Below are 27,168 nucleotides of genomic sequence, written 5' to 3'. Positions count from 1 at the left end.
TAACTGGAGACAAGGGAGGGGAGCCCAACTCCAAATACGTGCGAGAATTAATGAGTTACTGCAGAGCCAGTGTCCACTTGCATGCGAATGTCTTTTTCCAGAACACGAACAGTAACAATCAACTTATTTGTTTGAGAAAGCACACAGTTAACATCCATGTCCGATGCCTCGTCCTCGTCGACAGGAACTTTAGGGGACTGACACACAGAAGCAATGTGGCCCAACGTTTTGGACACGCGGCCCTGTCATGCTGTACGAAACAACGTGGACAAGAAGGAAGTGCCCAACGAACCTGCTTCTGTGGTTGCTCTTTACGCTGTGAGCGTTGCGGCCCAACACGACGTTGTTTACGCGAGTGAACCGCCGCCACATCTTCGTTCTCCTGTGAAACAGGCAAATTGTCCGTGTCGAAAGTTGACTGTACAGCGCCTACATCACACCACACGTCTATTTGTGCGCCAGCAGCGTGAGACACTTCAAAGGATTGAGCGATGCTTAGAACTTCCGACAGCGACGGATTTGGCAGTTGTGGGGCACGTTGCCGAACTTCTTTATCAGGAGCAAGCCGTAGAATAGCATACCTAACCATTGAATTAGCATAAAGACTCATGATGAGTGTCCGTGACAAACTGACATTTCCTACTCAGACCGTGTAGTTCCGCCACCCAAGCCCGGTAAGATTGATGGGGCTGTTTACGACACCGGTAGAACGCCACGCGGGCGGCAACAACGTAGGTGTTTTTTCGGTAATAGTTAGACAATAAGTCACACATTTCTTGGACGGACAGAGAGGCAGGCTCCCGCAGAGGGGCTATCTGAGATAGCAGCTGGTAGATCCGTGGGATAGAAATAACGACTTCACATAGCAGCGTCGACAACGCCGAAAGCCAAGAAGTGTTGCCGCAAACGCTTCTCATAATCCTCCCAGTCTTCAGCGGCCTCGTCGTAAGGAGGGAATGGAGACGGAGAAGAGGAAGACAGACAATGAGTAAGTGACGTCGACAGCGCCTGAATAGCAGCCGTCAGCTGTGTTTGTTGTTCAGTGAGCGCTTGCATAAGCTCTTCTATGTCTGCCCCGTCACGAACACACAAATCCACAACGCAGTGAAAATATCCGACCTCGTCGCCAAAAAGTGTTATAACCTGTAAACACCAATAATTGCGTGGATATTCAAACACACTCACTTAGAAACAATAGCTCGTTACATGATAACAACTCAGTATCTCTTATTCAACTGCCGTGCCGTGACATGTGGCCGGCGCTGTTCGTAGCTAGGTGGCGCTCCCGTGCTCAGCCGAGTTGCGGAGCGCCTCTATCGCCGTTTGCGCGTACTGTCGTGGCGGCACTGTTAAATGTCGTGGCACTCACAACAAATAGCTTTTTTTAACGTGTACTTCTTCACTGCTGCAGCCATTCTTGTGCTGGAATCTTGAAGCTTTTATAAATTCTGACTTTCTTCTGTTTACTAGAATGTATATTTCCTCTGACAAAAGTTAAATTGTGTCTTCTGCTACAATTGATGTGTAACGGACCATCACATTTACGAAGAATGTTCATGCATTCAATAGGATGTTCCATAAACACAGCCTGACAGTACTAATAACAGTTTTGTAACAATCTGACAGATAGAAAGCAATGATTGTCATATGTCCTCTGTGATGTTAGCACCATTTTCTTAGAGGCTCCTTTATTCAGTTGCCTGCACCACTTCTTAGAGCTGTATTATCATAGCACAGAAAAACTGCCAAGTAAGCGGATATGACAGTGCACAGCAAAATTGCCATTGTTGTTGTACTTTGGGGACTGCAGTAACTATCCTTCCCATTGTATAAGCACAAACAATAACCAACTTAACTTTGAGACAATTCACAATTCTAAACAAACAAGCTAATAATAAATCATTTCACTGTTTAGATCTTTTGTTGTATATCTAGATGTTCAATAACACTCGCTTTACCAAAAGCTATGTGTTACAACACAGGTTGTTGTAGACAGTGCACTAGGGCAACTCGTACATGTACCTGGTTGTAACACTTTGTAGAAATATGAAATGGATTGATCACGTAGGTTCAGTCATGGGTAAAGCAGGTGGTAGACTTCAGTTTATTGGTAGAGTACTGGGGAACTGCAGTCAGTCTGCAAAAGAGATTGCTTATGAATCATTTGTGTGACCCATCCTAGAATATCACTCAAGTGTGTGGGACCAGTACCAGATAGGACTATCAGGGGATATTGAACGTGTACAGAGAGGGGCAGCACGAATGGTCACAGGTTTCTTTAATCCATGGGAGAGTGTCACAGAGATACTGAAGGAACTGAAATGGCAGACTCTTTGAAGAGAGACGTAAACTATCCCGAGAAAGTCTATTAATGAAATTCCAAGGACTGGTGTTAAATGATTACCGTAGGGGTATACTACAACCCCCTAGATATCACTCGCACAGGGATTGTGAGGATAAGATTAAAATAATTACTGCACGCGCAGAGGCATTCAGACAATCATTCTTCTTGCATTCCATATATTAATGGAACAGGAAGAAACCCTAATAACTGGTACAACAGGATGTATGCTCTGCTATACTCCTCACAGTGGTTAGCAGAATATAGATGTAGATGTTGATGAGAAAGATTTAGACTAGGTGAAAAAATAGGCTAAAGTGCACTTACAATACACCATGGCTCTTCTGTTGAGTGATTCTAATGGCAATTTGTTATTGGTGTTCGTAACCAGTCAGGTGGCAGTATGTGGTAGGCAATGAAAATCACCCAATCTTGTAATTCTGGTTGTCACAAATAGATAATTATTTTTTCCAAATTTGTGAAGATTTCCATGGTTGGAACATAATAGCCCAGTTTGAATTGCTGCAAACCCACATGTGACTCATGATTTGTCATATTCAGTTGCGTCATTCATTATGCAACAGCAACATGCATTGGAAAAACTGTGGAACACTGTAGGTACACTTTTACGAAGAAATAATTAGGCTGTAAACTTATTTAATTATTTTTATTTACTTATTCCAAAATTTATTCTTGATTAAGACTCTTGATCAGTCATACATACTACTACGCACAATATTATGAAAAGGAAAGTTACTACTCACCATATAGTGGGGATGCCGAGTCACAGATAGATATGACAAAAAGACTGTCACATATAAAGCTTTCGGCCATTGAGGCATTCGTCAACAATAGAAGACACACACAAACAAGACGTACACACTGTGGCAGTGTGGTTTCACATTCTATTCTGGATTTTCCATTGTTTGATACTGCTAGGTACCTAACGTTTTACAAACTATACATATATTTGTGTGCAATTAATTATGAACACAAGAGTAGAATGAATCTGCCAGTGCAGTGGATTGTATATTGTTTTGAAATGAAAATAGTTCACACACATGTCTTCATTTCTACCAGCCCCTGTCTCCTACTCACTCCTACATTAGAATAAAAAATGTCATGACTGAAAGAAAGGGAGGCAAAGGGAAAAAGTGAACAAAAGAAGGTAGTATGGTGTAGCAAGTCTTCACATTATGGTAACACTTTTGAGATCATTTAAAGAAACATCAAAGCATTTGGTGTGAGTGATTTAGCAAAACAACAGAACCATTAAATCGGGATATTGCACACAGTTCTGAACCATGTACCTTGTGAATAACTCTAGTGTTTAATCACTGCGCCTACCCAGTATAATAAGTAGGAAATTCAAAATAATTAAATAGTTTTGTGTCCACTGCTACTGATACCAAAAGCGCCAATTTACTTTTAAAATAAATTACCTGCTACTATGAATACACCTTTATTTCTGAGTAGTTACTTTCCTTGAATAACTCCAGCTACATACTCCTCAAAATTTTCAATAACATGTCACTGATTTTCCCCAGTAGTGAAAAAGAAAAGTCCAGACTAGCTGCAGTACGTTTAATATTCTGTACCTCAGCTTTTGTGGCTTTATTGCCATTCCGAATTAAGTTCTAATGTGATCTGGCTCACGTATGGCATCTGTAGTAAACTTCCATTGGCTAATTCATTGTAATTATGTGACATGATGATGATGATGATGATGATGATGATGATGATGATGTCACATATTCCGAGGAGCATAGGGGACGATGCGGGAGACCCGCACCGCCATACTGGCCAAGGTCCTAGCAGAGGTGGTTTGCCATTGCCTTCCTCTGACCGTAAGGGGGATGAATGATGATGATGAGTGTGACACAACACCCAGTCATCTCGAGGCAGGGAAAAAATCCCTGACCCCGCTGGGAAACGAACCCGGGATCCCATGTGTGGGAAGCGAGAACGCTACCACAAGACATTTAGTAATTGTAAACAAGTGAAATACTCTTTTGACACTTGCCTGATAGCATATTTCATCATAGGAAATGAACTATCAAATAAATAATAAACCTTACTTTTAAACGAACTCTTAAAATTTCCAAAATGCTGTAATGTATGTGATGTGGCATAATTCTGGATTAGAATGACATCAGTGATGTAGCCTTAAAGTTATGTTAACTGTTTTGTCACCCTTCTTGAAAATGAGAATATTGTACATTTTCTACTAAAAAATTCTTAGTAGAATACAAACAGTAGAATGAGTAAAGACAACTGCTCGGTGTGTAGTTGTGGCAGTAAGTAATAGGTGGGCACATAAACAAAAAGTGAAACATAGATAGTGGATTTAAATACTTGTTATTCTCCAGAAAACACACACACACACACACACACACACACACACACACACACACACACACACACACACAGGTATTGTATGACACAATTTCAAATTTCAGTCCAATAAATTGTGATAAAGGTCACACTTGTATGATGCATTCATGTTCTCTTTGTTTCCCATATTAAGCCTTAAAGATAGTGTTGGGAGGTTTTTTCACTATCAAATGCTGTCTCAGGTTTTCCTGTTTGTGTGTTCCATGTTGTACACTCTCTGTTAGAGTACTGGTAGACTTTAGTCAGATTTCTCCAGGAGGCACAGTGTTGTTGCATGCTTGTAGCATGGCTGCCAACTATTACGGATGTCCAAGTTGTTACAGTTTTGTCACCTTAATTATGGAGTTAGGGAAGTTACTAAAAGATTACAGAAATAGATATTTTACAATTTGATGTTACAAAAAAAAAAAATCAGGATGGTTACTGTTCACCTATTACTAATCATTTGCTAGTAAAGTGTGTTAACAGATGGTAATGGTTTCCTTCCTGAGTATATAGTAAATGTGTCAACAAACGATTTCATCGCCACAACATACTAAGGTGGTTATGCTGAGTGACGCCAAAAATTTTTCGTTCTGTTCATATCAACTGAAAGGATAGGAATGAAACTGCTTTCGTATAAAGTGACGTCACAAGGTTCAAGGCATTTGTCTGTAAGGTGTTGCAGTTTTTCTTAACACGTGAAGTGACAAGACGTGCAGTTCCTCTGTTCATCCGTACTTAGTGTTACACTCCACACTGATGCTATTATAGTAACGGCCGTCTCCTTAAAGCTTTTAAAATTTTTTTCGGACGTAAGTTATTATAGACTGATGATATTTTCAGTTATTTTGTGCATTATGTGTGTTCAGTGATTTTATTCATCTTTTTAGTTGATATATATGTGTATGTGTATTGATTCTGTAGTATTTGAAAGTTACTAAACTGTTTCTACAGCACTCTTGATGTTAACTAAACAAATTTTTAGCCTTTTCCATTGAACCTGATCTTTTCATTTGCAATTCTTTTTCCTGGAAAATCTTCTTTATTTAGGATCAGAATGTGAGTGAAATGTAGTGCCTGAAGGTCTAAATCAGGCTTCTTAATTACAAAATGTTCTGGGGGGATGGCTCCTTTGGTCCCCTCCGTATTTGCCATGTGATTACGGTAATAACCGCCTCTTCTGAAGGTTGGCAACTATGTTATTGGACATAATAGCACAGGACAATTCATATCAGACGACCTTTCATATAATTGTCATTTTGTTAAGATGATGTCATTTTATTTTGTTCTTTATGTTCTTTTTCATCTTCATTGGCTTGTAAGGATGCCATCTGTCTTCCCACTTGTACACTATCATTTTTGTGTCATTTTATTGTGTATTTTTTGTTCTCAGTTTTTCACCATTACATTCTCAATATTTTGGTGTATATTCACTGACAGGTGTTTGGGCTGTGGGTAATATTGGGCGACAGAAAGGAACAATATGGTGGGCACTAGCCGCAGCCTTTGCAGTATATCCTTTCCGAACATACTTTTCAGATGATTCCACATGGCTTACTACAATGACTTTTTTATCAGCATCAGCATTTGATAATAAATCCAAACAATGGAGGAGGACACACAAGAGGAGGTCTCTTTGCAGGTAACTGTGAAACATTATTTTTCTTAAATCAGAGAGGAGTTAGAATATTTTTTTCACCTTAGGAACCATCTGTTAATTTTATGGAAAGTTTATCAACCACTCCTTTTCTACAGGAAAGGCAGTGGGATAACTGTTCTGCTCTATATCTATTGCTGATGCTTTCCTTTTCTTACAGATAAATTATAATACTTTTATCTTAAATATGTGTGCAGTTCCTGCAGAATCAATGAGCAACTCTTTGACCCTGTGTTCTGTGCCCCTTGAGCACAGTGGTGAACTGGTGAATTGCTCTGCAGTGTCATATGCGGCTATGTTGTAGGCTATAGGTCTCAAAATATTTTGTTTGCAGTAGCAGTATCAAAGTTCTGTGTGATCATAGATTTGAACATTTCTTGTTGATCTGTGGTTATGTGAAGGTGTAGTGTAAAGCCTACAAGCCATCCTTGTACGAAATGCTTTACAACAACTGCATTTGCCTCTGGCATTGGTAAAAATTTTTACTGACTTGGGTAGTGATGGCTTTAACAATAAAAGATTCCTTCTGGTCCATGAGCACCTGATCAAAATGCTGTTTGAGCGATGCAGAAGAATCTTAGGCGATTGACAAACTGTTGGCAGTTTCTTGCTGTGCATGTCCAGACGAGTGCAGCTGTGATAATGCTTTGGTATGATCAAGACTATGGGCCACAGTCGTGGCAGATCAGTGCAAAGAGGACGAAAAGGAGGAGAACGACTGTAAAAAAATAAAATTCTCTATGGAATTTAAGTCTATATGTTGTCATTGTGGTTATTCTTTTAATATATGCTAGGTGCATGGTGTCATCATTTACAGAACTATTCAAGTATCATAATTCATTATGTGCTTCAGTTGTATTTCCTGTCATAATGATCCATTCTACGAACACCCCGCCCCCCTCCCCCCGCCTCTCTCTCTATCTCTATCTATCTGTCTGTCTATCTATCTATCTGGATGTCGTAAGAACTGGGTAGTCAAAATTCTTACTACATAAATCATGTCCATTTTTAGATATGTTAAAATTACAGTAATCGTACACACAATGCAGTGCACACTGCACACCTAGCAATTAAGATGCAACATTTCATATGAGGAGCTGAACCATTCAATGAAGTTTAGAATACTAGTAACCCTAGACTACTCCTTAACATCTTCCTTTCATAATTACTACCTAGCAGAACCTTTCTGAATTTTTACTCAAAAAACCTGTGCTGACTTGCATATGTAGTCAGAGCATTCTGACTGCCGCTTTTCTATGCAGGTTGTGTGCACAGTCTTGTTCACAATGTCCAAAGTGCTGAAGTTGCAATGACTGTGTAGATTAAAGGTCCCTCATGTAATACATAAAAAGGTGTAATTGTTTTTGTCTTCTAGCATACCTCTTGTGTTCATCTGATTACTTTTGTGAGTTGTTGTTGTGTGCGCCAGCAAAAGTTTTTAACGAAAAAGGAATATTTCTTTGTTCATCATTGTGTCTTAAGCTATTCATAAACTTGGTGAAACAAGTTGGCTTTGCTGATGTAGATTTTCAGGCTTTCCCGGTGAGGTGTTGCCATCTTGAAAAATTGGGTTTTCTGCCAGTAATCCATGTTCTTCTAGCACAATATTTCAATAGCATAACTCGCAGTCTTCATCAAGTCCTCCGTAAGGCTGAATCCGTTGTGGAACAGTTCCAGTATTTATGCCTATGTGGGGCTAGGCACTCCGTCATTGGTCCACGTCCCGCCAGTCTGAATTACTCGCCAGCCAGTAGCAGCAACTATATTATTTCCTAGCTGTTGCTTTTCTGACTGTTGTGCACATTCTCTTTGGCTGTTGTAATTTTGCCATCTGACGTTCCGTACCACTTCCAAGTTGTACACGGAGTTCAGTCTTCTGATTGCCGTCATTTAAGCAGTGCTGTGCACTATAGTGTTCTATTACTGTAGTTGATTGCATCAGGTGCTCATCTGAGGTCCACAACCACTTGGAGTGACTATTGGATTGTTTTCTAGGTGCTGTTGTTCAAATTGCCATGCGTTCTTGAAATGACCATCCTTAGGTACTTGTTTTGCTACCTGAAGTACCACCATCTCTGCATTCTGTGTTGGTTTTGGTGGATAATGTGGTCTGTCACAATTTCCAAAGTTATTTGCTCAGTGTTTGGATGTTGCGTCATTAGGAGATAGACCGTGTGACATTCGCCTGCTTTATTTCTTCGTTGATAGTCCTCACTGTTGACCTGCTACATTGTTATACTCACTGAAAAATGGGGGGGGGGGGGGGGGGGGAGGGAGAGAGTTAAACACCGACTACTGTAAATAATGTAGCTGAGAGTTGCATAATTGTGTTTCACAGTTCTTTATATTCACTGTTCACAATCCCCCAATATTGCACAATTATATGGCCAGTTCACTATTGGTAAATGTCGATAAACCTCATTAATAGGTTGCAGGCAACATCAGCATACTGCTACAATACTTTGATGTTGAACATCTATAAACAGTAAAAACCTAACCACGCAGTTCATAATTCTTGCTGAATAATACATTCACATTTCTTGCAGAATAATGTGTTATGTATTTTTCAAATAAATTAAACAGACATTGTCATTAATTGTTCTAACACACGGCGTATTTGTGTCACACTTACCCCACTGTTTAGCTGATGCATCGTTGTTAATCTAACCAGTACATGTTTCACGTCTGAAAATCGGCCGTAGATTGACTGACTCGGGACCAAAAATCGGTCCTTTATATATCCTCACAGTAATAGGCACTGAAACTATACAATGTCCAATGTTTTAAGTTACAGAAATTACAATTAAGACATAACTCATTCAATTAACTAGGTACATCAAAAAATTCCTTTTTACCGGTTGCTTCTACCATAAAGGTTAGGCCGAATTATTTGTTGAAATAATGAAATTAACGTATATAGAAATCAAAGGTGGTTTAACTTACCAAATGAGAAAGCACTGGTATGTTGCTAGACACAATAAAATGAAAAACACACAAACACACACGCAAATACTCAAGCTTTTGCAACCTGTGGTTGCTTCATCAGGAAAGAGGAAAGGAGAGGAAAAGACGAAAGGATGTGGGTTTTAAGGGAGAGGGTAAGGAGTCATTCCAATCCTGGGAGCGGAAAGACTTACCTAAGGGGAAAAAAAGGACACGTGTACACTTGCGCGCGCGCGCACACACACCCATCCGCACATATACAGACACAGGCAGACATATGTAAATGCAAAGAGGTTGGGCAGAGATGTCAGTCAAGGCGGAAATACAGAGGCAAAGATGTTGTTGAATGACAGGTGAGTGGAAGTTGAGGCCTGGTAGGCAACGGGAAGGGAGAATATATTGAAGGGCAAGTTCCCATCTCCGGAGTTCGGATAGGTTGGTGTCAGTGGGAAGTATCCAGATAACCCAGACGGTGTAACACTGTTCCAAGATGTGCTGGCCGTGCACCAAGGCATGTTTAGCCACAGGGCAATCCTCATTACCAACAAACACTGTCTGCCTGTGTCCGTTCATGCGAATGGACAGTCTGTTGCTGGTCATTCACACATAGAAGGCTTCAGTGTATGCATGTCAGTTGGTAAATCACGTGGGTGCTTTCACACGTGGCTCTACCTTTGATCATGTACACCTTCCGGGTTACAGGACTGGTGTAGGTGGTGGTGGGAGGGTGCACGGGACAAGTTTTACACTGGGGGCAGTTACAAGGGTAGGAGCCAGAGGGTAGGGAAGGTGGTTTGGGGATTTCATAGGGATGAACCAAGTGGTTATGAAGGTTAGGTGGGCGGCGGAAAGACACTCTTGGTGGAGTGGGGAGGATTTCATGAAGGATGGATCTCATTTCAGGGCAGGATTTGAGGAAGTCATACCCCTGCTGGAGAGCCACATTCAGAGTCTGATCCAGTTCCAGAAAGTATCCTGTCACAAGTGGGGCACTTTTGGGGTTCTTCTGTGAGAGGTTCTGGGTTTGAGGAGATGAGGAAGTGACTCCAGCTATTTGCTTCTGTACCAGGTAGGGAGGGTAGTTGCGGGATGCAAAAGCTGTTTTCAGGTTGTTGGTGTAATGGTTCAGGGATTCAGGACTGGAGCAGATTCGTTTGCCATGAAGACCTAAGCTGTAGGGAAGGACCGTTTGATATGGAACGGGTGGCAGCTGTCATAATGGAGTTACTGTTGCTTGTTAGTGGGTTTGATGTGGACAGATATGTGAAGCTGGCCATTGGACAGATGGAGGTTAACATCGAGGAAAGTGGCATGGGATTTGGAGTAGGACCTGGTGAATCTGATGGAACCAAAGGAGTTGAGGTTGGAGAGGAAATTCTGGAGTTCTTCTTCACTGTGAGTCCAGATCGTGAAGATGTCATCTATAAATCTGTACCAAAGTTTGGGTTGGCAGGCTTGGGTAACCAAGAAGGCTTTCTCTAAGCGACCCATAAATAGGTTGGCGTAAGAGGGGGCCATCCTGGTACCCATGGCTGTTCCCTTTAATTGTTGGTATGTCTGGCCTTCAATAGTGAAGAAGTTGTGGGTTAAGATGAAGCTGGCTAAGGTAATGAGGAAAGAGGTTTTAGGTAGGGTAGCAGGTGATTGGCGTGAAAAGAAGTACTGCATCACAGCGAGGCCCTGGATGTGCAGTATATTTGTGTTAAAGGAAGTGGCATCAATGGTTACAAGGATGGTTTCCGGGGATAACAGATTGGGTAAGGATTCCAGGCATTCAAAAAAGTGGTTGGTGTCTTTGTGTTTTATATATATTTTTCCCACGTGGAATGTTTCCCTCTATTATATTCATAATGAAATTAACAGATATAGTTATACAAACAATACTTTTGACAAACCTGGTAATCATTTTGGAGTTATTTAAGGGCTAGCTTTGCTAATGTTTTTGAATAGAGCCAAATAAATACTTTAAGAATCCTAGTGGGTCTTCTTCCAGATGTTTATAATTAGTACAGTATTTATATTTCTTTATAAGTCAACAGTAGAATATAAGTCCGAAACAATTACTGATTTCATCCTGTAATGATCTGTAGCAAAAGGTATTAACTAGGAATAGTTAAAATAAATGGGGAAATTAATTACATACACAAAACTAAGCAGAGAATTAGACCTGGTGCTATATTCCTTAAGACTGAGGGCCAATGTTTCTCTTTTATGGAAACACAAATTATACTCGTGCACATTAATGGTACTTTTGCAAAAATGAAAATAAAATGAAGTTAAGGAGGCAGATGACAAAACGAGAGAGGAATTAAGAGATCCGAGCTTGCTTCGTCACAATTGCTTTATTCCAGGCAGAGCTGAGTTGATATCTCATGTCATGGTTGGTAAGACTGTGTGACCTTTATTTGGATCGATTCTTTAATAATACTATCCCAGTTTCTGGGTATCTGTATCGGAATCTTGACATAATCGTAGTTCATGGGTTGATTTATTTAAACAGTGTTCTGCTACAGCTGACTTGGAAGCCAGTTGGAGTCTGGTGTGCTGTTGGTGCTCCTTATACATGATGTCAGTGGTTCTGGTGGCTTGGCCGATATCTGACATACACCATTGACATGGTATGTGAAATGCCCAGTTTCTGTTGGCCGAGATCATCCTTTACACTCCCTGACAGAGCTTCAATCTAATTTGGTAAGCAGAACACACTCTTGGGGTTATATTTGAGAAGAATTCTGCTGATTTTGGCGTATATTGGTCTGGTATATGGCAAAAGCAGCCTTCTTTCCTTCTTCTTGTGCTGCTGCTGACTCCTCTACCAGAGAAGCAGGATGCAGAGCATCCTGAATATCTCTGGAAAAATATCCATTCCTGTAGAACACAGACTCCAGTTGTTCTTTCTCCATTATCAAGTTGTCTGGAACCAAAAGAGTTTGTGCCCGATGAACCAGAGTTCTGAGCACACCATTCTTCTGGGCTGGATAGTGGCAGCCACTGGCTCACAGATATAGACTGGTGTGAATTGGTTTTTGGTAAGTGCTATGATCAAAAGTGCTACCAGCCTTCCTCTGGACAGGAACATCTAAGCATGAGAAATTTTTGTCCGTACTTCTCCATTTCCATTGTGAATTATATGTCAAATGACAAAATTATTAACTGACAATAAACAGCAGTCTGAGCAGCTACGTTGCTGCTAATGACTGGCACATATGTTGGATGGAGAGCCTTGTGTGGCGCAGACTGATGACTGAGCATGTAGTCCCACATAGGCATAAATACTGGACCCGTTACACACTGGATTCAGCTTCGGGGAGCATCTGATGAAGGAGGCGAGTTATGTAATCGAAATATTGTGTACATAAAACACAGGTTACCAGCAGAAATTCCGATTTTCCAAGATGACAAGCTGAATCTTAGCTTTGGCCCATCATAATATTTTAACCATGATAGCTATAACTGTAATTACATCAGTTAACACTCTGAATGTTTTCATGTCTAGTGACATGTTATATTGGTCAGAAACCCTAAACAGTGTGCACATCATTTTATGTTCTTATGCGAGGCCCTAATTTCATTCGTTTTCAGTAATTTATACATGATAATGCTGTTGTGTGATCAGCTCTTATTGATTGCTTTCTTGTATTCTTACTTATTTCCATCCACAGTGAAATAAAATTGTGTGTGTGTGTGTGTGTGTGTCCACCATGGTAATAATTTTCTTTTCTATTTTCTCAGGCGGCTGACAGTGTTCACATTGTGTTTATCACTGTATATGTCATTGTGGTGTAGCTACATATACTTCAATGCTAAACTCACAGACAGTAATGGTGAAGAAGTTAGAGTGCATGAAGCTTTGCATCATCTTTTTACATCTCCACTATGGACCGACCTAAAACAGTCATTAAAAGACACATACAACTTTGCTCAGCATCATGGATGGTATGAGACATGGAAATTGGTTGTTGACTTGTCAGATCCTCATGGGGAGCAAAATGCCTACAAGGTAAAATTTTCTTCAAATATTTGACTTCTTTTGTTACAATACTATGATGTTAACATAATTACCAGTGATATTGTTGCTGCTAATTTAATTACAAAAAATATGTTTCAAGATTCTAGTTTGGAGTGAGTGTGGTGAAGTCCTTCAACATTTTTTTTAAGAAAAATGAGGAGCTAGTATAATACTACATGACTACTAGGGTTGACATTTATATGTCTGTCTACCATTAAAAATGTCGTAGAACTTGAGATAGCATTTATGTAACTGGTTATTGATTATTCAAGCAAAGTTGATGCATCACCTTGCAACACTCTTTGACTGTAACCCTAACTGATATTGCATAAATGGCTCAGTCTATATGAAGTGGTCCAGTAGTGGTAGCTTGATCATTTTTAAATATTTTAATTTGCCCTATATTTTATTTATATTTATTTAAATGTCATATTATATTTATGTGATTGCTCTATATTTGAGAAGTTCAAAACAGTTTATTAAAATTATTTATCTTGCACCTTTACTGGATGGTGGCCATTTTTATTTGTAGGCACCGGATGATTTTTCAGTCTGGTGACATTAGCGAAAATTTGATATCTCTGCACTGGGTTAAGTTAGAACATTGCAATTGGCATGATTGTTTTTAGAGAAGTGCCCTGTACAACATTGTCTATTACACAAAATACCCTAAATTCAAAAATAACCAGTCAAAATGACCTCCAAAGTTCGGTATCCAAATTTTCAAAAATCCACTTTTTAGGCCCAAAAAATAACAAACAAGTAGTGACTTATGAGAGTCTATTTTTTCCTATAGCTAGATATCATACACTACTAGCCTCATATAGAACAAGAACACCTTCAAATGTTTCCTTAATTTTTTATAAATTTTTGAAATTTGAAAATTTTCATTTTTTTTAAAGTTTGGGGTTAGTTATCTCAAGTGGGACTGAATATAAAAATATGATTTTTGCACAGTTTGTACACCTATATGATTGCAACGTACTGTAAAAATTTCAACTTTGGTATCAGACTGTGAACAAAGATATTGTTTTTTGAAAATTAAGAAATAATTCACATTACTCTGCAATTAATCTTATGGCTGTTGCCTATTTAAAAGGTTTATTGTTTCATTGTAGTAAAATTTAATTGTGACATATATTTAGTTAACACTATCATCCAATATTCATTTAGTTTATTTATTTTTAATAATGCAATAGGAGCTTTTGCTTTTGTTCTATGGTAATAAAAATGTCCATTTACATTTAGGTTTATTGTCAATAAAGAAGTACATTATTGCTGGGTGTGACATTGTTGTAGTCAGTCTGTTGTGAAACCTCTGTAAGAGTAGATGTACATACTTACGGAGTGTAGAATGTGTTATGTGCTTTGTTATGTGTGTAATTTGTAATTAATTTTCAGAGATTAACTGTAATGCAATAACATGGATGAACAGTGCTCTGTTGGACACGTAGCAAGTGTAGGGTGTCACAAAACAGTTTCCGGTTCAGTTTCAAAAAATTTGAAAAATGAAAATGTCAATGACTTTGATGATGTTAGACAAACTTTGTTTAAATTTCGAGTAAGTTCTTCAGTAAGATCAGTGTATGAGTATCATGAGGAGAAATATATTCTGAAGTACAACCACATTTTTGGTAAAATTGCTGTGATCCACTAAAGTTCATAAAATACCTGTTCCTAAAGGTTTGAGGGAAATAAAACTTGAACATTTGTCCTTGGTATGTGAGAGTGAAACAGCTTCCCAAGTGAAACGTAATGATTCCTGGAAATTCCCTGTGCCCAAATTGTTATTCAAAAGTATTTGTTGGGAATCCAGAACCAGAATCACGTAACCTTGTTAATGACATTTATATTCCTAATAAGGAAGCTATTAGCATATTGGATTTTGCTTGTTCTAAGTTAGACATATCTCCTGCTTCGAAAATAATAAAATTAAATAGCAGAAAAAGAAAATCAGCTATTGAAAATAAGGTAGAGCAAATTTCAGACAAAATTAGAAAATACTTGGAGTCGTACTTTAATAATACAGATGCCGACATTGTTTCTAAAGAAGAAGAGAACCTACCACCAGCATCATCTGACACTGAATATTTCAGCTTAATAAAGAAATTAAAAATTAAATGTTCAGTGACATCTAATAGGAAAAACTTAAAATTTCAAGTTTGCTCCCTGACTCATGATCAAGAGAAAAAAATAGTTCATGAATGTAACGTTTCTCATTGTTTGGTTAAACTAACCCGAAAATTAGTGAAAGAGCAAGACATTCTTCCAGTTTTAGGAAAGAAGAAAGGAGTAGGCCTAGGTATAAGTGAAGAAACAATTAAAAAGATCCAGCAGTTTTTTTGAAGATGATGAAAACAGTAAAATGTGTTCAGGTTGCAAAGATAGCAAAAGAGTTGTTATAAATGAGTTAAAGTAACAAAGCAGAAACACCTAGTTATGTCAAATTTAAATGAACTTGATGTAGCTTTCAAAAATTGTCATTCTGAATGCAAAATTGGAAGGTCAAAATTTTGTGACCTCTGCCCTAAGTGGTGTATTTTGGCTGGATCCTCAGGGACACTCTCCATATTTGTTTGTTTATATCATCAATATGTCAAACTGATGACTGTGGGTGCAAAGCTCAGTGATCTTAACTACAAAGAGTTACTAGATTTAATGATCTGTGACACTAACAGTTATGACTGCATGATGAGTTTGTGTAATTAATGGCCTGGTAAGGAAACCATTATTGAATTGTTTCATGAAAATTATTAGGAAATGCCAGACAGTATTACCTTCAAACAGTGGGTTACAACTGACAGGGCAGAAATGATAAGTTTTTGCAGGACAAAAAGCACGACTTCATGAAACTGAATGCATAGTGCTAGCTGATATTGCAGAAAGTTGTACATTTGTGATTCAGGATGCAATACGAGGGTACCACTGGGTCAATGACCATGCAACAGTGCATCCATTTATTCTCTACTTTAAAAATGAGAAAGATGAAGTTTGCATTCTAAACGACTACTTGCAGCACAACGCTTTGGCTGTACATTTGTTTCAAAAGTATGTAATAAATTACATAAAAGTTGAGAAGCTAATATACTTTTCAGATGGAAGTGGTAGTCAGTGTAAGAACAAAAAGAATTTTTCAAATCTGTGCAACCACAAAGTAGACTATGGGTTGGAGGCTGAATGGCACTTTTTTGCATCTTGCCATGGTAAAAATGCATGCAATGGAGTAGGAGGTACAACAAAATGTGAATTAAGTAAAGCCAGCCTACAAAGACCAACCACAGACCAAATTCTCACAGTACAGGGCATGTATGTCTTTTGCAAGGTTAATATTAAAGGCATTACCTATTTTCTGATCAAGAAAGAAGTGGTTCTGCATATGAAAACAACACTTCAAACCAGATTTGAAAACTGTATAGCAATAAAAGGAACAAGGCATTTCTACAAATTCTTTGGCATTGCAGTAAACTTAGTTCGATGCTATGTAACATCAGAAACCGAAATTTATGAGGATCATTGTGTCAGTAAAATTACATTTCCGTCTTTAACGTTGAATGACATAGTGGCATGTGTGTATGATGGACAGTGTTGGCTCGCAGAGGTTGAAAGAATAAGTTTGGAAAACAATGATGTTTTTGTGCATTTTTCCCAACCTGCTGACCCAAGACCATCATTCAAGAAATCTACTAGTGATAAAATTCGGATACCAATGAAAAATGTTTTAAGGAAACTTTCAGTGCTTGAACTTACCACAGCAATTGGGAGGTCTTATTCTATATCACAGAAGCTGTATGAAGAAATGTGTTCTTAACATTCACCACCACGTTTACGAACAGTCACATCTCGAAGGATGTTAACTGAAAATATTTATTTTAAGTGTGCCAAAATAATATAAATGTTAATTTCAGTGATATTTCCGCTTTTTGTGTATAACTCAGTACCTTAACTTCAATAAAAATTGATTATATGCTGCCATTATCACACATGAATAGGCAACAGCCATAAGATCAGTTGTAGAGTAATGTGAATTATCTCCTCATTTTCATAAATTCGTGTCTTTGTTCACAGTCAGATATCAGTGTTCAAATTTTTACAGTACATTGCTATCATATAGGTGTACAAATTGTGCAAAAATCATATTTTTATATTCAGTCCCACCTGAGATAACTAACCTCAAACTTTACAAAAAATTAAAATTTTCAAATTTCAAAAATGAAGGAAACATTTGTAAGTGTTCTTGCTCTTTATGAGTCTAGTAGTGTATGATATCTAACTATAGGAAAAAATAGACTCTCATAAATCACTCCTTGTTTGTTATTTTTGGGCCTAAAAAGTGGATTTTTGAAAATTTGGATACCAAACTTGGTCATTTTGACTGGTTATTTTTGAATTCAGGGTATTTTGTGTAATAAACAATGTTGTAGAGGACACTTTTCTAAAAACAATGTCAATTGCAATGTTGTAACTTAACCCATTGCAGAGATATTCGAATTTCGCTAATGTCTCCAGGCTGAAAAATCATCACGCGCCTGCAAATGAAAATGGCTGCCATCCAGTAAAGGTGCAAGGTAATTTTTTGAAACTGTTTTGAACTTCTCAAATATAGGGCAATCACATACAAAAAATTAAAATATTTAAAAATGGTCTAGCAACCAACTTAATTTATTGGACCACTTCGTTTGAATTTACTCAAATTATATTTTTGTTATACGTAAGACATGTTTTTAACAGCAGCATAACATTGGTGATTGCTTGCTTATTCCGTAATTACCGAACAATCCTTCTGAAATTGTATTTTAGAATCCAAGTAAGGTATCTATATTTCCATATTCTTCTACCATGAACTGAGGATCTATATCAACTAAATACCATAATAGGTTTCCTGTGAAACCCACTCTTTTGCTAATTCCAGAACTGTACCATGTATTGACAAGTGGATATGTTCTGCAGTATTAAAATTGAACTAAAAATGTTTCCAGAAGTGAAATTCATTCAACTAAGGTTAGGAAACACAATATAATGTTTTACACATGCAGCCGTTATAACCTGAATGCATCAGGTGTATCAAAATTAATAAAATGTTAATCACAATACTAAATTATCTGTAACTTTGGAAATACTGCTGACTTGCAAAATGGAAGACCCAATTTGGAATCATTACAACAGTTCTTTTAAGGTGAGACATTCAACACATCATTTCACAATAATACTAAAGTTCATAAAAACTACTTTATTTTGCGAAGATCACAGAATGAGTTGTGGAAGGAATAATTGTCTCAGATATTGTTGCTACTGCGTTCATGTACATTCAGACCGATTTAATGTGCAAAGGACGATCTTTATGCTAAAAGTATTAGAAATTAAAATAGTGCTTGCCACCAGGCAGCTTTATTGTACTTCAAAGTATATATTTGTTCTTCGTTTATGTGGCCTTACATCCCTAAAAAGTGATAGGGAGAGGCATGTCTATATATAGATTTTTACTTTGGAACATGTGAACTGTGGTCCCAGAGCCCTGGAATGGACTGCAGCCAGTTCATTCCACTATTTGTATCAGTGAAATCCAAAATATTGACTAGTGGCCTAACTTATGATGCCTCAGTATTAGTTGAGTTTACTCATCCAGTTACAAATAACAAACTACTATTTGTTGTGGAAATAAGAGCTAAATGGGCTTGTCCACTTCAGTAATACCATCTTTGATACTGTTAGGTGTCACTTTAAATCATTTTGTATTTTCCATTCAATGTCGAAATACTTTGAGAGCATTGACATCCCTGTTCTCATCTACACTGACGGGTTGAGACGTCACGTGATTTTATGACAGTGATTACTAAATTGATCCGAATTTAAGTATAAGTTGGCATTATGAGCCCCTTTATCAATACAGTGTTACATCCCCTATGGCCTGGATGCATGCACTGACTTGTTTGGGAAGGATGTCGTAAAGCTGTTATGTTTTGAGGGAGCTGGACCACTACTGTTGTAAATGGTCCTTGATGTCCTGTATCCCACATACTGAAACATGGTCAGAGTTGATGTCCCAACTGGCTCCATGCTTGATCTAGGATTTTGTTGGACATTGGAGTACCTCTATGCAGACAGCTCATAGACGTGTGCCATTTGGATGAGTGTTATCCTGTTGAAATATGGCACATTGCTGTTGCAAGAGAGGTAATACAAGAGGATGCAGAATATCCGTAACGAACATTGTGCAGTAATTAAAACTTCCGGGCTAAGAGGCCGTGGTCCAATAGTAGAAATACTTCTCCCTGACGTTTCGTTGCCAGCTGCGGGCAACATCATCTGAGGTGAGTCTATGACTGGCTGCTAGGCCGTGGAGGTCGTGTTTATATAGAGCGCCTAGAGGGCGCCACCACTCGTCACGTGTTGTCAACAGTAAAACTATCTCTGGGTGGCGTCATTACTCTCAATCGAAGGTAATCGATTGTCACATCTTTGGTACAGAATCGATCGCCATATCTTATCTAACTTCAAGCCTTCTTCTTTCCTGTTAAAATTATTGTGGTGTTTAAAAATCTCTACAGCCTCTCAGTACATACGTGCATAATAATGCGATGTCGTAGCTAGCACGCTCGTCTCACTAAATTTTATTTCATGGTCACCCGCTTCAAAAACATGTTCGGCTACAGTCGATTTGTCCATGTGTCCCAGTCGACAGTTCTATTTATGTTCAGTTAGGCGAGTATTGATACTTCTTTTTGTGGTTCCAATGTAAACCTTCCCACAACTACACGGAATCTTATACACACCAGGAGTAGCTAAAGGGTGTCGTGCATCTTTCGCCGATCTTAAGCACTCACCAATCTTCTTGGTGGGTCTGAAGATTGTTTCAACTCTGAACTTGGCCAGCACTTTCCCGATATGGTCTCTAATATTGTGGATGAATGGAAGAAAAACTTTCCCCACCGATGGTGGTGGTTGTTGGACGTTTTCGGACATTTTTCTTCTGGGATGGAGTGCTCGATCTGTCTCCTTGCCAGCCAGTCGTAGACTCACCTCAGATGATGTTGCCCGCAGCTGGCAACGAAACTTCAGGGAGAAGTATTTCTACTATTGGACCATGGCCTCTTAGCCCGGAAGTTTTAATTACTGAAGACGCCGGCCGTGAAAGCCTACATGCTATGAACATTGTGCAGTCAGAGTTCCCTCAATCAGTGCCATCCATAATCCAGTATCTGATGGCTCCTCTTACCATGATACCAGGGTTAACACCACTGTGCCTCTCCGAATCATTGGAAGGATTGAACTTTCCTCCAGGTCATCACCATACTCACCAGTGGTGGTCATCTGGGTTATTGCAGAAGTGCAGTTCATTATTTAATGACATTTATCAGCAGTCCGTATATCCCTGTCACTGCAACACTCCAAACAGAGTGGTTTGTGTTCCTGTGTTGACAGCCTAAACATGTGATGATAAGTCCCTAGTCCAGCTGCTGCTCGTATCTGACCAATGTTGCAGCATGAGCCAAAATATTGCAGGAAGTCCATTATTTGTTGTTGGATGGCAGGAGCAAATACGAAGTGGTTATGATGTGCCTGGTGCACAGTAAGTTGATCCTCCCTAGTGGTGATCAAATGTGGCCGACCACTACCTTGACAACGATGTTCCTATGCAGTCCAACATTCATCCAAATGTCCCCAAAACTGTATATTGCTAGATGTGAGCTGTGAGCACTGAGGTCCACAATGAGACCCCTTTCAAACACCTGTCAGGTGCTGATAAAGCTGTCTCACATGAGCACTCTCTCTGTGTCTTTCAGAGATCACTCAACATCTGACACTTTACTTGGCCCCTTATGTACTCAGTCAGACAGGCCTGGTAACAACACTAACATGAAAAACACTGACACACTCTGGTGGCTGCCCCACCTGTCACAGTGATTTTTAACTCTATAATCATTCACATACCCGCCAATGTGTTTGTGTATATGTACAAAGTTACATTGACATACAACAATGTCTTCTTAGTGCTTCACCTTTTTATCAGGAAGTATGCTTAGTACTTCAAATTTTTGTAAGGAAGTATGCTTTTGAGTAGTATTGTAAAGTGTTTTTGATTTCTTAGTGTTTTTTTTTTAATTTTTATGTTTATTCTTTTTTATTGGTCCAGTAATAAGATGTATAGCTGTATACAAAGTTGAAATTAAGAGGACCTTCAAGTGGCGTTATTTCCGCATCGTAGATGAATCTTTATCATAACCAGTTGAGATACTTCACACTATATCATGTAACTTGAGTAGTGTGTCATATGATTCTCTGGCACAGCTCTAGAGCACTAACATGATCTGTGTTCGGATAGGAGTTGCAAACTGTTTTTGTTTTGGATTATGCTGGCTACAGTAGCTGTGGAATTATGTTATACTCTTCAGTAAGTTATACATTTAAATATTTGTGGTAAGCTATCAAATTAATGTGTAAATGGAAAAATATCCCTGTCCTTTGAAGGTCATTTTACTTATGTTCTGTATAAGGAACATTAGCTTCAGCTGAAATAAGTGTTTTGATAAGATCTGCTGCATCAAAATCTATTTTGCCACACATTGTCAGAAGAGATATTTTTCTATTGTGTTCTACTCTTCCATCTGCTGCCGTCCCCCTTCTCCCCCCTGCGGGTCCGTGGGTTAGAATAGGCCCGAGGTATTCCTGCCTGTCGTATGTGGTGACTAAAAGCAGTTTCGCACGTTTCGGCCTTTATGTGATGGTCCCTTGTAGGGTTTGACCTCCATTCTACAAAATTTTTCCGAAGAGCGAGCCAAATGGGGAAGGACGCCTTTACAAGGTGCATCGTGTCCATTGTGCATCGAGTTCTTTAGCCAACTTTCTCGTCGTTGCATTGCAGTCCTGCCCATTCTCCATCTCTTGGGCAAGGACACCTTCCTGGGTGAATTTTCCACCATGCACCTTGCAGTTTCGACTTCTACGTCGACAATGACCATGGACTTCTTTGCACTTGATACCCAGCACGGTAGCCAGTCTGCTGTGGTGGGGTCGCCATGTACCCTATTGGTTGTAGCCCACTGACCACACAGGGTTCACTGTGCTGATGCCTGTGCCATTATTTCCCCACTTGTACGAATGGGTAGATGCCCATCTCCCTGGCGCATCAGGACTCCCGGCAATGACCATCCTGCCAGGTGGCCTTTGCTGCGGCTGGGTGGTGCCCATGGGGAGGGCCCCTGGTTGGAGTGGGTGGCATCAGGGTGGTGACGTGTGATGAAGCGTAGTCCATCATCTCTTGCTGGTGGTAAAACACCAGCGGTCTCTAAGCAATCACAAGCTCAATTCAATGCATAGAAGTACGACCTCAAATCGTTCCCCTTCCAGGCCACACTATGGGAGGAACGTCAGGCTAAGGATGGCAGCGGATCTTATTCACTCCGGTACCTTGTGTGTTCGAGAGCTGATGGGGAGTCTTTCATGGCGATGAAGCCTCAGTTTTTTGTTGAGCATTTAGAGGACAAGTTCGGGGAGGAGGAGGGCTTGTCCAAAATGAGATCTGTGTCAGTCTTGATCAAAACAGCATCCTCTCTGTCATGGGAGTTACTCACTTGTGACAAGCTGCGGGATGTTTCTGTAACCATCATGCCCCATAAGAACTTAAGTATGGTCCAGAGTACCATATTTCAGAGATCTTCATTTGCAGTCCGACAATGAGCTGTGCGCCAATTTAGAGCAGCGAGGTGTACATTTCGTCTGGTGTGTCCACCGGGGTCCGAAGGATAATCAGTTTGCCACCGGTGCCTTCATCTTGGCCTTTGAGGGTGATACATTACCCGAGAAGGTCAAGGTGATGGTCTACCTGTGTGATGTAAAGCCCTATATCCCTTCCCCAATGCAGTGCTTTAAGTGCTGGAAGTTCGGCCATGTGTCTTACCGCTGTACTTCCAGCGTCACATGCCAAGATTGCGGACGCCCATCACATCCCAATACTCCATGTGCCCCAACTCCCATTGTGTCAACTGTGGAGAGCACCATTTGCCTTGCTCGCCTGACTGCAGGATTCTCCAGAAAGGAAGGAAAATCATGGAGTAAAAGACACTGGACAGACTGACCGACACTGAGGCTAAGAGAAAATTTGAATGCCTGCATCCTGTACATATGACATTCTCTCACGCCGCCGCTACAACAGTTCTGGTACCATTATCTCTGCCAACGGATGTCACCTCTCAGAGCCGGAAGACTAAACATGCCCCCTTGATGGTAGGGGGCATTTCCCTCCTGGTTGCTCCTGCACCACCTACTTTGGGAACAACCACCCCCACCCCAACCATCGGGGACGTCCGTCCCCACTTCCAATCCGGAGAAGCATAAGTCTTCTTCGGCTTCTCTCGCTAGGAAGGGGTCCTCTCTTCCCAGGTTTCTTCTAGTGGGAAAGACGACACCCACCAGTGGCTGAAGAGCCCAAAAGCAGCTGGTCGTAGGGCTTCGCGCTCATCCTCAGTCCCGGAGAATGAGTGAGTGAAGTCCTCCCAGCCAGGGAAGCCCAGGAGCAGCAAGAGAAATCCAAAAAGAAAACCTCTAAGACCAAGGAAATTGCAGTGGCACCCACACCACTGCTACCTAGATGCTCTGCGGCTGAGGATGGGGTGGAGATTTTGGCGTCCACTGAGGACCTAGATCTCGCCAGACCCTCAGACACAATGGATATAGACTGCTCAGGCAATAACTCGGTGGCAGCAGGTGACTCTGAAGCGTAAACTGCCTCATTGAATGTTCCATGCCTTCCCAATCTCACGATGTCATCCTCCAGTGGAATTGCGGCAGTTTTTTCCACTGCCTGGCTGAGCTATGGCACGTGCTATCTGCATTGCGCTCCAGGAAACCTGGTTCCCAGCAATGCGGACCCCTGCCCTCTGCGGCTATAAGGGATATTACAGGAACCATAGTGACTATAATCGAGTGTCGTGTGGAGTTTGCATTTATGTCCTAAACTTGGTCTGTGGTGAATATGTGCCTCTTCAAACCCCTCTTGAAGCTGTGGCTGTCAGAATAAGGACGATGCAGGAAATAACAGTCTGCAATGTATATCTTCCTCTAGATGGTGCAGTGCCCCTGAATGTATTAGCTGCACTTATTGATCAACTCCCTAAGCCTTTCCTACTTCTGGGAGATTTTAATGCCCGTAACCCCTTGTGGGGAGGTACCATGCGTACTGGCCTTGGCAGAGATGTCGAAACTTTACTGTCGCAATTCAACCTCTGTCTCTTAAATACTGGGGCCGCCACACATTTCAGTGTGGCTCATGGTAGTTACTCGGCCTTTGATTTATCAGTTTACATCCCAGGACTTCTCCCATCTATCCACTGGAGAGCATACGACGACCTGTGTGGTAGTGACCACTTCCCCATCTTCCTGTCACTGCCCCAGCGTCAGGCACACAGATGCCTGCCCAGATGGGCTTTGAACAAGGCAGACTGGGGAACTTTCACCTCTCCTGTCACCGCTGAATCTCCGATGTGATGGTTGAGCAGGTGACTAGCATAATTGTTTCTGCAGCAGAAAACGTGATCCCTCGCTCTTTAGGGTGCCCGAGGCGTAAGGCAGTCCCTTGACGGTCGCCAGAAGTCGCTGAAGGAATTAAGGAGTGTCAGCAAGCTCTACAGTGGCATAAGCGCCACCCTTCCCTGGAGCACCTCATAGCCTTTAAATGGCTCCTTGCCCATGTTCACTATCTTATCAAACAACGGAAGGGGGAGTGTTGGGACAGATATGTTTCCACCATTTGGTGCCAAACATCACCTTCCCAAGTCTGGGCAAAGATCAAACGTCTTTTCGCGTACCAGGCCCCAACAGCTGTCTCCGGTGTTACCATAAATGGTGAGTTATGTACCGATGCAAATGCAATTGCCGAGCACTTTGCTCGAGCCTCTGCGACGGAGAATTACCCCCAGCCTTTCACACACTCAAACGGTGGCTGGAAGGGAACGTCCTCTCATTCACTACATGCTGCAGTGAATCCTATAACGCCCCATTTACAGAGTGGGAGCTCCTCGGTGTCCTTACACATTGCGCCGACACAGCTCCTGGGCCTGATCGCATCCACAGCCAGCACCACTGATAATCTTGTGTCCATCGAGTCTGCCACCCGAACAGCCTTATCCAGATGGCAACACCTGATTGCCGTTTTTTTTACTTATGTAAAGCATACGATATGACATGGCGACATCATATCCTTGCCACATTGTATGAGTGGGGTCTGTGGGGACCACTCCCAGTTTTTATCCAGAACTTCCTGTCGCTCCGTACTTTCTTTGTCCAAGTTGTCGACTCCCATAGTTCCATCCATATCTAGGAAAATGGAGTCCCACAGAGCTCTGTATTAAGTGTCTCTTTATTTTTAGTGGCCATTAACCGTCTAGCAGCAGCTGTCAGGCCCTCTGTCTCACCTTCTCTGTATACAGATGACTTCTGCATTTCGTACTGCTGCTCCAGTACTGTTGTTGAGTGGCACCTCCAGGGAGCCATCCACAAGGCACAGTCATGGGCTCTAGCCCATGGCTTCCAGTTTTCAGCCACAAAGTCGTGTGTCGTGCAGTTCTGCCGGCGTTGTACCCTTCATCCGGAACCCGCACTTTGCCTTGATGACGATCCACTCACTGCAGTGGAGACATATCAATTCCTAAGACTGGTTTTCGATGCTCCATTGACTTGGCTCCCTCATCTTTGTCAGCCCCCCCAGGGGGTCCACAACTCTTTTGTGGACACGTGCGTAGCAAGCACGGGTCCCCGAGCTAATGTGGCCCTCCTTCCTTTCTGGGCTGCATACCTTTCCTTTCCGCATCCTTCCCTGTCCCCCATCTTCGACCCCTCCCTCACCTCTGGCTCTTTCCTTCCCTTTCTCCCCCTCTGGGAGTATGGTTTGTGCCTACGTCCGGAGACAGATGCTCGAAACTGTTACAAATTCCTTGCTTTCTACACTTGCAAGTCTTCGTCCTTCCTCTGTCCTTCTCTTTTCCTTCCCTCTTCTTTTTCCCCTTTTCTCCGCTGCGGCGTTTGAGACCCCTCTTCTTTCCTTTCCCTTCCTGTTTTTTCCTCCCTGTGCGTGTCTGAAGGCCGACCCACGCACTTCCATGCTTAGCCGGTGACAGGGTAACGCGTAATTCCCCGCCCCGGGTAGACAGGTAGGACACGTACGTACCCCCTGGTAACGGCCAGGCCCAGGGAGGGGTGATTACCCGAGCTGATACCTTCCGAAAGTGCCGATTGGTCCCTCCGTCCGTTTGTCGGGAGGTGTGACCTGAGGTGTGAACAATCACCTAAGGCGGGAGTGCCCTCAGTGAGGGCCCCCACAAGGGAGGAGCGCACCATCGGAGACGCCGGTAATCATGGGGGATTCTTCTGCAATGGTTTCCTCACCTTCCACTATGTCCGCTCACAAATGTAAGTTCACTGAGTCTCAGCCACAGTCAGTTCTTCCATCGTTGCCACAGTTCCTTGTTGTTTCTCGGTCTGACGAAGGTCACGACTTCTCCACGGTCAACCCTTTCATTATTCAGAAAGGTGTCGACGCAATTGCAGGTCCTGTAAAGTCTTGTTTCAGATTACGGAATGGCACCCTGTTGTTAGAAACAGTCAGTGCCCTCCAGGCACAAAAATTGCTGCGTACTTCTCTGCTCCACACCTTCCCTGTCTAGGTGGAACCGCACCGTACCTTAAATTCCTCGCGTGGAGTCGTTTATACACGCTCCCTCGATGGATTGTCTGACGAAGAAATTCAGCACTACCTGTCTGACCAGGGCGTAACGGCTGTTCATAGAGTTATGAAAAGGGTTGACACGAACATCATTCCAACCCGCACTGTCTTCTTGACATTTGACAAAG

At 41.2% G+C, this 27,168-nt stretch overlaps 1 protein-coding gene across 1 annotated transcript in view; it reads left to right on the top strand.

Annotated features, from left to right (window-relative positions):
• Positions 1 to 27,168, top strand: part of LOC124612607 (dnaJ homolog subfamily C member 22) — a 62,906-nt gene that overhangs the window by 16,865 nt on the left and 18,873 nt on the right. The window contains exons 3-4 of the mRNA XM_047140900.1: positions 6,158 to 6,359; positions 13,050 to 13,317. Of these exons, the coding sequence (XP_046996856.1) occupies positions 6,158 to 6,359; positions 13,050 to 13,317 (470 nt within the window). The remainder of the gene's footprint in view (positions 1 to 6,157; positions 6,360 to 13,049; positions 13,318 to 27,168) is intronic.

This window comes from Schistocerca americana, chromosome 4, assembly GCF_021461395.2.
Source record: "Schistocerca americana isolate TAMUIC-IGC-003095 chromosome 4, iqSchAmer2.1, whole genome shotgun sequence".
In the NCBI taxonomy this organism is placed as follows: domain Eukaryota; kingdom Metazoa; phylum Arthropoda; class Insecta; order Orthoptera; family Acrididae; genus Schistocerca; species Schistocerca americana.
This window is presented reverse-complemented; position numbering and strand designations above follow the sequence as displayed.